At 36.2% G+C, this 11,823-nt stretch overlaps 1 protein-coding gene across 1 annotated transcript in view; it reads left to right on the forward strand.

Annotated features, from left to right (window-relative positions):
- Positions 1-10,197, forward strand: part of TMX3 (thioredoxin related transmembrane protein 3) — a 29,276-nt gene extending 19,079 nt beyond the window's left edge. The window contains exons 13-16 of the mRNA XM_082278164.1: positions 150-206; positions 3,523-3,652; positions 5,783-5,851; positions 7,226-10,197. Coding sequence (XP_082134290.1) covers positions 150-206; positions 3,523-3,652; positions 5,783-5,851; positions 7,226-7,492 — 523 coding nt within the window. The 3' untranslated portion in view covers positions 7,493-10,197. The remainder of the gene's footprint in view (positions 1-149; positions 207-3,522; positions 3,653-5,782; positions 5,852-7,225) is intronic.
- The last annotated feature ends 1,626 nt before the right edge of the window (positions 10,198-11,823 follow it).

Here is an 11,823-nt window from a genome sequence, read left to right on the forward strand (position 1 = left end):
GTTCTCGATCATCACTTTTTTTGAATTACATTGCTGAGTGTGTGCTCTCATTTTCAGTTATAGGAAAAATATTTAAGGGAGAATTCTTTCTGAAACCCACTATTGTGTTTTCTTTCTCATCATTTCATTTTTAACTGCTTCTCATACAGGGATTTTCAGTTTGGCCATATGGACGGAAATGATTACATTAATAGTTTACTAATGGAGTAAGTAAATTCTTTTTTGAATATTCTTTTCTTCTATTTGTTGCCAAGTGTAGTTACTTGAAGATAATCTTACAAAAAGTTCTTGGCTTTCACAGCTTAAAAAAAAATCTCTGTCGTCAGAATTCAGCCTGTAACATAGTATCAGTTTTTTGTTAAACTGTATAAATGTATAATTTAATGTTAGACGTTTGGTTTACTGATAATGCTGATGGACAAAGCTTATCTTTTAGGTCTACTTTGTTAAATTAATAACTGTTAGAATTGTGAGCTTTCATTCTTAATGTATTTTTAAGACCTAGAGAAGCATAGAATACATGGAAGATGCTGTCTACACTTGATATATACATGGTTCATTTTGAAATTTAGAGGTGGTTTAACAAGATGCTTGACAGTTGCCCTTACTTTGATCCTTTTCTAAAAAATGCATAATTAGAGAGTTGAGTTGCTTGGCATTTGTAGTTAAACACGTGTTCTCCTCTGGCCTTTGGAGTTCTGAAAGAAAGGAAAATCAGAAGTCAGTATGCTAATTCTGTAAGTTTTCCAAATCCCTTTCTCAGGGATCAAACCATTAATTAAGCATGTGTTCATGCCCCTAAAGATTCTAGGAGCTTCATGTGGACCCAGAAGCACAAGGTCTGTATTTTTGTAGAATGTCTGCAGATTAACACCTGAATGCAATTAATTTAAAAACAACTGTCTCTCAATTAAAATTGTGTGATTTGATTGAGCTAGGGCTTTATAATTGCCAGAAGTTAAGACCTCCCTCACTTCCTTGATTGCTTCTCCTGTGCAGGCTCTTATGTCTGTCTGCTGAGCTGTTTCATCCTGTTTATCTGGCAGAGAAGAGTTTGTTTTTTTGTCTGGGCAAGTAGGAAATTTATTTTGCTGATTCAACAATGAATTCCCTTCTACTCTGTTGAGCACCAGCACTGATGTGCAAAGAAGTAGGGAAGGGAGATGAGATGCCTGGGAGGAAGGAAATGAAGGGAAAGAAGACAGAACTGCCACTTGGGATGGTAGTGATCTAGTGGCAAGATCTGTTCAGCTGGCTTTAACTGAATCTGCAAAATGCCTGGTTTTATAATTTTGAATATATGGAAAGTGGTTGTTAAGTACTCACCAGCTTTTAATTATTTTCTAAACTACTGTATGCATTTCAAGCATAAGTAGGAAGCTGCAAAAGAATGCAGCAAATTATGTTCAAAGCTCTTCATGTGGCTACGTGAGTAATTTGGGTTTAAAAAAAATGTATTGCAACTGCTTTGGTTTGTCACCAGATGGCAGCAAGTGGAAATAAAAAAATCTGAATAGTGAGAAACATATCACAGAACAGGTTTTTTACTGTACCAGATGCATATAGGAATAAATTGTTTTCTTCACAAAGGACAAAATATTCTGTGATTTCTGGGGATAGAACCTAGTAGACCCTGACATTTATGAACTTGGCTGTAACTCCATTAGTAGACATTGTAATTCTTCTGTCTCTTCAGCAGTGTATTAAAATGCTTTTGTTGGACTAGAAATGGCACGTTTACAACTATGCACAAAAGAAGAAATCAGAATATCATGTATTTTAATTAAAATACATAACTGTACTTAAAAATGCTTTTCAGTGTTTTAGTGAAAGCAAAAATAGAGCTTTTTGTAAGCCAAGGTGTATCACAGAGAATGTCAGCTGTAGGTTTATGTAGAGCTCTCTGCTCTTGGAACTAACACATTAAATGTGCTTTTATGAATGTCTGTATAGCATATAGAATCCACGTATAGAGGTTATCTTTCAGCTGCTCTACAACCAACTCTAAGAATATCAGTTTCCAGGCTGTTAAATGCAACAGAGACACTGCATCTGATTAATAAAACTTGTTCTGTTTTGGCTGGGATGACGTATTTCGGCAGAAATTGATAACTTGTTACGAGGTGCTTGCAAAAACACCTGACTTGGTTTGAATGCCTTCTACTTAGGTTTCTTGTTTGTTTCTAATAAGAAAAGAATAAAAGTTTCATGGAAAAACATTATATTTAGAGACACTTATGTGGCAGATTCTCTGTGTACAAAGTTTTGTTTGGTTGTTTGTCTAGAGTTCCATGTAAAGGATGGCATTATTTTGTTATCCCTGTAATTACCCTTATGTTTTTTGAGGTGGCACCATGCTTTCAGCTTCAGTACTGGGAGTAGAGTCTGCACCTTAAAGTATTCAGCTTTCTAGAAGTTCATAAAATTGCCATCTACAAGTATTAAACTTTTTCACTTCTAGGTTTGCATTTGAATTAAAATCAAAACTGAAAACCTCACCTAAACTATGGGAGAAAATTTAGGATGATTTCAGTGACTTCAAAGAAAAATGGGCATCTTGAGTAAATAACCAGTATTTTCATTAAATAATTTCGTATGAATTGGTAGCCACAGATAAGACTGAAATCATCATCAGTGTTACATGGATTGCAAATGTACATGGATGGGGCACTACTGGACAAGGGTAAAAATGTAGAAAAAGAAGGTGTGCATTGCTTCTCATGTGAAGGAAGTATCTGAATTCATTACTGACAGATCTGTAGAAAATTGGCAAAGACTACCAGTGATTTTTAACCTTGTTTAATGTATTTAAATCTTACTTGTCAAACAGTGTTTTTTTGCAGCATTAAAATTTGCTAAACCTGATTTAATTTTGAATTTAATGCTACAATGAATGGAAGATTAAACTGGTTTGTGTCCAGAGATAATTTCTAGCATTTTTTTTCTTTCCAGTTATGATATATTGCACATGCACATGAATGTTAACTGCTGAGTAATAAAATTCTTCAAAAACTCTGCTGCTCATATGCCATCTCTAAAAGAGCTGTAGAAAAACTTTGCTTGATACGGCTCATACTTTTGATTTGACTGGCAGAGATTGATTGATAAAGGTGATCAGTTAGACAATGGTTGTGTGGGATTACATCTTTGAGTTACACTGCTGCCTTTGTGAACTAAAACACTTAAAGCATTTTGTATACAAGGCTACTATCTGGGATCTCTTACTATTTGGAAAGTCATAAGGTACCTGATTTGCAGTTGCTCTGGTAAGTAAAATGCTGTAAGCTTCAATACTGTCATTGACACGGATGTGAAGGAAAAAAATATTAATGAGAAACATGTCTATACCATCCAGATGATTATCTTCCCCCTTCTCTCTTGCTTTTAAAGAATTATTATAAAGAACACACATGAAGAGAAGATTAATGGATTCCCTTTTGAAATGATGTAGGGATTACTTGAATTGGAATATTTCGTATGGTAGCTCTTTAAATATATAAACTGTCTGTTTTATGTTTGCAGTGACTTGACAATCCCTACTATTGTTGTATTGAATACCTCCAATCAGCAGTATTTTCTACCAGATAGGCACATTGAGAGCACAGAAGACATGGTTCAGTTTATTAACAATATCCTGGATGGTACAGCTGAAGTAAGTCTTCATTGTGGCTTGGAATATATTGGTTGGTGTTTATTTCCTTAGATGCTAAAGTAAGGAAAAAAATTGGTTACTCTGATAGTTATGCATGTGTTTCATATCCCTGTCCTGTCTTACTGTCTTGGGTGCTGTCATTGAATATGTGATTGTAAATTCTGCAGTCATGCTGTTGCATGTTGTGCAAAGTAAGCTATCTTTTGTTTATAGCATAATGTTAGCTGGCTTCTTTTGATATTCCTTTTACTGGTGCAGTAGTAAATGGAGAGATTTTTATTCATCTCCTGGTTTGCATTAAATGTATTTGTTTAAAATTTTGAATTATAGTGCATAATTCTACTGCGCCCTTTCTTTTGGGTGGTAAACTAATAAATGCAGTAGCTGGATGAATTAAAAGTTCAGATCCAAAAAACAGTGTTATATTTGCTTTGGATGTTAGAAATGGACACAAGCTTACTCTTCTCTGCTCTAAAACTGAAAAAGAGCTGTCTTTTGTTAAAACAAGGAAGATAATAAATCAATTGGAATTGATGACTTGGATAATTTTTGAGTATTTATTCCCTCAGTGTACTGTAAGTTGGATAGAAGGCTATGGTTTGTGGATGAGGAAAGAGGTCATGGAGCAGAACTGTCATTTGTGCTTCTGGGGAGAGAATGCTTTGCCATGAAGGCGAGCTGCTAACAAATAATTTGGCTGCCTCCTGGGAGAAACCTATTTCTGGTTTTAGCCCCAATTTCACTGTATATTGAGTGCTGAATCCCACTTTATATTACACCAGCAGTTTTAGGTCATTGGGTCGTAATAGCAAATAATGCAGAAGATATTTGTCATATGGGGTACTTTGGTTTATTTAATCTGACAGGTTGATGTAGAACATGATATTGGTGGATTTATGTGCTGTTCCAGACTTGACTGGCTATGCTTCCAGTTGCAGTGTGAGGAGTATTGCTTTTTGAGTTCTTGTTTTTTTAATGGTTTTTGAGTGCATTGAATTATGTTATTTGTTAGACTCTATTTGTATGTATCTTTCTGGTTGAAACAAGAAGTGTAATTGGTTTCTCTTTTTTTTTTACTTGGAGGAAAATCATTTGTGATGCCTCTTGTTTGTTGCTGTAGTGTCACTTAGGTCTTTCTATCTTTTGTTTGCAGTATCTCAGCTAGAGTGATTAAAGGTTGGTCTAAATTCACATCTCTGTACAATACAAAAATACAGGATGTGGCTTCATTTAAGCTGTCTGCATTTAAGGTGTCTGTAGACATAAAATGGCTACTTTGGCTACATTCTCTGCCCAAGAAATTGAGGCATGAGGAATGAGAGTCTTCAAAGTATGCTGGTAAACAGCTAATAGAATGCAGACTTTATGAACCACAGAGAAATTTCTGAGAAGTCTGGCATTCCCCTTTCTCTTCCTTGGGAAGTGTTGGATTATTCACCTGGACTTTATTGTTATTCTGTATGATCCTACAGATAACCTTTTGTGAGTCTGTCTCTGTGGACTTCTTTTGCTGTTTGAGGGGATTTGGTCAGATCAGGTGCTGATCAGTTGACTTCCAAATATGTATTTGTTTCTCTGGCTACTCAAGAAAGGTGAAAACTGGTCCTGTTCATCAGACAGGACTTCTGATTCATGTAGTTATTTTGAACACTACTCAATTAGGGGTTAGTGTAGGTATAGTCTGTCCTTGCTTGACACAGGTTTTATTTATTACACCTTCATATCTTCTCTTTGCTTAGCTCTTAGATTTTTCTAGCTGTGCTGTCATAATCCATAAGTGGATGTTCAACAGCTGCAGTAGTTTTGCTGCTATGTAGTTTTATCATTGCTACATCAGGACAGTTGCTAGTTTTTGTTAGTGTTCCTTTATGCTGAGAGAGTAAGTGTCAGCCCACTGTCCAAGTTGGCACTGATTGTTCAAAACAATTGTGAGAGACTTTTTTATAAGACTACTGAATAATCTTTGTCCAAGCTTGGCAAGTTGGAGCGTCTGGGCATCATGAGATGTAAGAATAATTACTTTCATTTCCTTCTAAAGGGACTTAAGATTGCAAGGTCAGAAGAATGAACTTTTGGAATCATAACTGAAAAATGTCAGCAGTTTTGACATGGTTCCATTTGAAATTTCAGGCACAGGGTGGTGATGGACTTCTACAACGAATCAAGAGAATAATCTATGATGCCAAGTCTACTATAGTGGTAAGTTTTATTTTTCATTGAATTAGATGGTGCCCTTGCCAATCAGGATACAAATACTTTTAGAGGGTTTTAAAAATATATTGTATGAGTTGTTTTGTATTGTATATATTATAGGTATATGTATAAGTTTAAGACAAATGAACTTCTTGATTAAATTTTTTAATAATATGTGTGATAAATATTCAACATATCTTAGTTGCTTCATTTTTCACTGCTTTTCTGTATACCTGACATGTATTTTAAGGGACAGAACAGAGAGAATTCAAGATATTTTCCTTGACCCTTTTGACATCCTTTCCTGAAACTGGTACCACTTCACTGTTCTGAGGAATGTTGCATTTTTGGTCTAATTAGTTAGAGCATAAGGGGATTAAAAACTACTCTTTATGTACTTTTAAAGCAAACATTTTTGTCGTCTTTCTCATAGGTTAATGCTTAACAAAATTTTGTTGGGAAGATGTACACAAATCCATTTCTGCACTCGTCCTGCACCAACAAATAAACCTGTAGTGTGAATTTAAATTGAAACTCACTTGTTTCTAAATGAGTGGCTTCCAAATATCTGTGGAAGTGAAATGCTTAGCCACCAGTTTCTGAAACCATACGTCCTTCTTCCTGTGCCATTAAGCTACTCCTCAACAGGAAGTTCTCTCAACTTCTTTTGCAGACTAATTTTTGAGAATGAGACAAGTAAGAGACGACTTTTTTTTTTTTAAAGTGTTTTTTAACACTCTTGGAACAACTGTTTTTAAAGCTTCAAAGAATGCGTAGGATATGCAGTTGGTGTGTAAACATTAACTATCCCAATGCAATATTGTAATATTTGAACTTCAGTGTCATTTTTTATGAACTCATAATAGAAATTGTTAAAGTTGGGGGCTCCTTGCCATTTCTGTGGAAGAAACCAACCAAACAAACCTAATAAAAAGAACCCCACAAAGCAACAACCATAATAAAACCCAAAACCCAAACCAAACAAGCAGAAAAACCAAAATAACCCATCCATTAGGACAAGAGGACACAGTCTCTCAGGGAAGGTTTAGGCTGGACATTAGGAAGAAGTTCTTGACAGAAAGGGTGACTGTGTATTGGAATGGGCTGCTTAGGGAGGTGGTAGGGTTCACCATCCCTGGAGGTGTTTAATAAAAGACTGGATGTGGCACTTAGTGCTGTGGTCTTGTTGGTGGTTTTATGCCATAGGTTGGACTTGATGATCTCAAAGGTCTTTTCCAACCTAGCTGATTCCATGATTCCTCTAAAGGACACTGATTCTTATTTTGGATGTTTTTTGAATAAATACACAGAGTGATAAGAGAAGTAATGCAGTAACTGTATATATTCACTGAAAGTGGTTTTTACTTTCTATTTCAACAGTCTGTGTTCAAGAGTTCACCACTGCTGGGATGCTTTCTCTTTGGGTTGCCCTTGGGGGTCATCAGCATCATGTGTTATGGAATCTGCACAGCTGATACAGAGGGAGAGGTATTTGAGCATGAGGGAGCTAAAAAGGAAAGTGATGATCGGGAGCTCACAGATGAAGGCAGTGAGGAAGAACAAGAGGAGGAAAAGAATGGAAAATACACAGAACTTTCAGATGGAGAGCTTAAACAGAAAGACATAATGGAAAAGAAAAAAGACTGACTTGTTTAGGAAGAGAATTCTCTAGAATTTCCAAACAGACTTATTTATTGGCAGTTTATTGATTATCTTCATGAAAGAGGACAGTTTTATCTGCATTATGGTAGTTTTGACTTGCATGTATTCAAATTTTCTCAGAAATTGACAGAAAAAAAAAATAGATGTTCTCTTAATTGTCCTTAGTAGATTAACAAAGAGCAATTTAAACTGAAGAAATTTTCAGGTACAGTTCTACACCATTTTTGTAAGAGTTTTGGATTGTTCACTTCCAGTTCAGAACAGTGAGATAATGTTACTTGACCTTACTATATGTGATGAACTGCTACTAATACAGCACAGCTATGCACTCATTCATATAAAGTTAAAGCTGAAAACGAGAAGAGGTTAAGAGAGCTGTAAAGTGTTTCAGAGCCTGATAGCTAAAGACAACTTACAAGTTTTCTAAGAAGTCACATGTTCTACCTGTTGCACATTATTATGGGGGAAAAAACCAAAACCAACAAATTTTTCTATTTCCTCAAATTAAATGTAAATTGTTGGGAATTGGAGGACCGTTCTACCATGTAATAATATAATTATTGGCAGTCAAGAATGTTTACTAGATACAGGATGTGGGAATTATATGCTAAGTTAAGTGTTTATTAGTGCTTTAGCAGCTAAAAATATTGGAAAATTATGTTAAAAACATTTTAGAATGTGATTGCCTGTTAATTATTTTCTGTGAGTGCTTGCACACTTAGAGTGCAAAAGATCTGTAAGTTTTCTGAATCTGCAGCACAGCTTGATAAAGGAAGACATAAATAGGACTATTTGTATAACTCTCTAATGACAAGCTTTTTGAATGGTTTACAGTGTTTACTTGAGATTGTTATACATCTTTGAGGTAGGTAGTTTCATTTGAGGCTGTTACCTACTCTGAAGGAGGGAGCTAATGAAGCTTAATATTAATATTGACAGAGATTGATCAGTGTAAAGCATTTTTGTTACTTGTTTCATCATAAAAGCCACTTTTATTGCAAGCCTGTGACTGCAAAAAGGACTAATTTGTGTCCAGGGCTAAAGCTCCCCAAGGATAAGCTATAAAGCAGCCTTTGGCATTGATATCATGGAAAGTACCACAAAAACAAAACTTTTATTGCTCCTCCTCAAACTGTTCATGCTCGGGTTTTTCCTTTTTTTTCTTTTTTTTTTTATTTTTTTTAAGGCTGTATTACTGTATAATACAAAATATTATGTCCTCCTTACGAGGCACCTTGATCACGTAAGAAATTGCTATGCTATACCACTAAATTAAGGAATTTTAAATAAAAACCATGAGTAAGCTTAAATAGACAAGTTCTATGTTTGCATAAATTTGGTGATGCTGTAGAATTGTAGCCAGGGAAAATGTTTTGCATCCTTTTTCCGTGTGGGAAAGAAACTTGTTTCTTCTGTTTAAGTAGCTTGGTAACAGCTGGCTTCATGTTGCCACGCACAGTACCTTAAGTAGATCTCTGACTTGAAAGATTTTGGTTATCAAACAGTATAAACAACATGTAGAGAGATCAGGAAGTTTTTGGGGAAAGATTCCATGTCTGATTATGAATCCAAACTTTTTCCATTTGGGAGGAGAGAGAAAAAATGAGGTCATAGAACACTGAGTAGTAGGTATCTGATATATTTTTTCCCTTTTTTTTTTTTTTTCCTCTGTTTTCTGTCTATGATTGCCTTTTTTTCATTTTTTTCACTATAGCCAGTTGTACATAGTGGCTGGAGTTTTCTTGCTTTTTGTTGATGTTTTATTTTTTTGGTAGAGCCTTTGAGAGGTGTAGGTTTAGCATATACATGAGGAATAGGTGTTTAGAAAGGGGTTTTCTTTTTTTAAATGGTATTGAGCTGCCAAGTTGTTTTTTGAAAAAAATTTTAAAAATCACTTAACAAAAAACCTGTAAATTTCTTTGGACTTCTGCACAACTCAGTGCTGATAGTCAAAATCTAGGACTATTAAGGCAGTAATATTTTTTTTTGTCTCTTTTTTTAAGATTTCAGTACAGATCAGTTGTGTATTTAATGTTGGCTCAGGCTGGAAACCTGCAGCTTTTGACTTAATAAAAAAACCTGAGGTGTTCACTGGAACAGTGCTGTTCCTTCTTTGGAATGCAATGAAAAGGAAAAAATACCTGAGTTCTGCTGCACTCCTAAGAACTGTTTCAACATGGAACCTTCTTTTTTTGTGGTTATTTTTGTTTGTGTTTATAATCAGTAGTAGCCAGTTAACTTGCTGGGAAATCTTCTGAGATGTGGACCTGAATAAGGATAAATACTGTAGAAGAAACGGATCACACTGGGATCTGTTCAAACTGTAGCACTTAATAGCTGGAGTTAATGAGAGGAAAGCCTGTATGCTGGTCACTTCTGAACTCTAATGTCCATCAGATGTGTACTGAACTGTTGAAGATTAGACTTGAAATGTACTGCTGTTTTCATCAAATCCTTCCCCCAGCTACACTGAACAAGTTACGGGGAGAAGAAGGGTGGACAAGTCATATACTGGGTGTCAGAAGTGATGTGAAATTAAGGTGTTTGCTGTAGTCACATAAGTAATCTAGAATGCTGTCTGTGGAGGGGCGTTTTATTTCTTTTCTTCAGTCTCTAGAGGTTTCTTAAAGCAACTTCACTGTAATAACTTTGGATTCATAAAATAATGCTGCTTTTTTTTAAGTCACGTGTAAGCCTTTTGTTTTTCTGTAATAAAAAGGATTTAAAAGAGCTTGTTTCCTTTGCTTAATTTACAGTGTCAAGCTTAGATGTTACATGTCGTGTAGGAGGATGTTTGTTGTAAGTATACTTTAGGCCCCGAGGCACGCAGTGCAGAAATGCAGCTGGTACTTTGCAGTAGTTTGAAAATAGTTTCTATAGGTAGGAGTTAATATTTGCTTGTCTGTGATTTAGTGAGCACTCTAGCAGTGTAACACAAATGCGTTTCCAAAAAAGAGATTTTAAAGTACCAGACCTACAGGAGTTTCTGTAGTAAAGGGAAGCTGAGTCAGCCTGTTCTAGCTTACATTTCCTTCTGGAAGCACTTGAGTAGTCTTGGCACTTGGACGTGCACAGTCTCATGCTGCTTCATTGTTTAGCTGGGCTGTTTTAACAGCCCTTGTCCACACTGTGGTGCTTGCTGCTTGAAGGATGGGAGGATGGCACTCTCAGACATCTGATGTGATGAAGATGGCACAAAAGTGGTTAATTCTCGTGAAGTACTTAAGCAAAAGGTTTAGCTTGCTCTGTTTTGGTCCAGAACTAACTTACCCTGTTCCTCTTCTGTCAGCATGTTTGGAGAAGCGATTGTATTTGGAGGAGTGCGAGGGTAGAGAATTGTTCTGTTGACAGCCAAAAGCTCAAGTCAGTGAAAAGGCTGCGAAACCAGAATGTATTTCCCTTAAGGTGTTGAAATCTACTGAGACTACAGATGTTTCAGGCTGTATTATCCTGTGGCAGACTGATACTGGCTCTCAAATCTCGGGGAGCAAAGCCGCTTTCTGCAGTTTTGTTCTTGTCACTGAGCACATCTCTAACAGATCGAATCACACAGAGCTGTGGCACCTCATATTGCTAGAACCAACATAGACAATTTTGACAGTATTGTGCTGAATGCTTTGTTGGGCTCCTGGGAGGTTTTCCTAAGCTGCCTAGGCAGTGTACATGTTCCTGAAACAATTCTCTGATTTCTGAAATTTTAACCATTTTAAAAGATTTTAAAAGATTGCTGTGACTATCTTGTATACAGTTTACTGACATAAAGCACCATTTAGCCGCTGATGTGAATTCTCCTGTTGCTAGCAAACTTCCTTCTGCTTATACACTAAGGAATTGAAAAATGCAGTTGCTTAGCAAGGATACATAGATTGCAAGTATTTTACGTAAAGCATTTTTGAATGGAGAATTGTGGCTTTTAACAATAAAGCCTTTGAAGAGAAGCAAGGAAACCTCTAAGGTGATACTAATAAGAGGAATAGAATTGCTTTGTAGCCCAGTTGCACGGTTGGCATAGTCTTCATCTGGGTTGATGACTGTCCTGACCAAAACAGTGGGTGGTTTAGGCTGTCTTGATTTAAGAGATGGAAGCCTTGCTAAGCTCTACGGCTGACACATGAAGGGGATGAAAATGCGTAGACAGAAGGAATGGGAATGGGAGAAAAGAATGGAGCAGGGCCATGTATTACCATACCACTGTCTCGTGCTTTGGGTGGATGAGCTATGTTTAACATAAACTCCCACTGGTATGCATGGAAGTCCTTCCAAAAGAAATTTTCTATTCTCTACTTCCTGTACAGAGAGCCTTTGGCTGGTAAATT

Source organism: Coloeus monedula (genome assembly GCF_965178545.1).
Source record: "Coloeus monedula genome assembly, chromosome: 1".
Classification (NCBI taxonomy): Eukaryota; Metazoa; Chordata; class Aves; order Passeriformes; family Corvidae; genus Coloeus; species Coloeus monedula.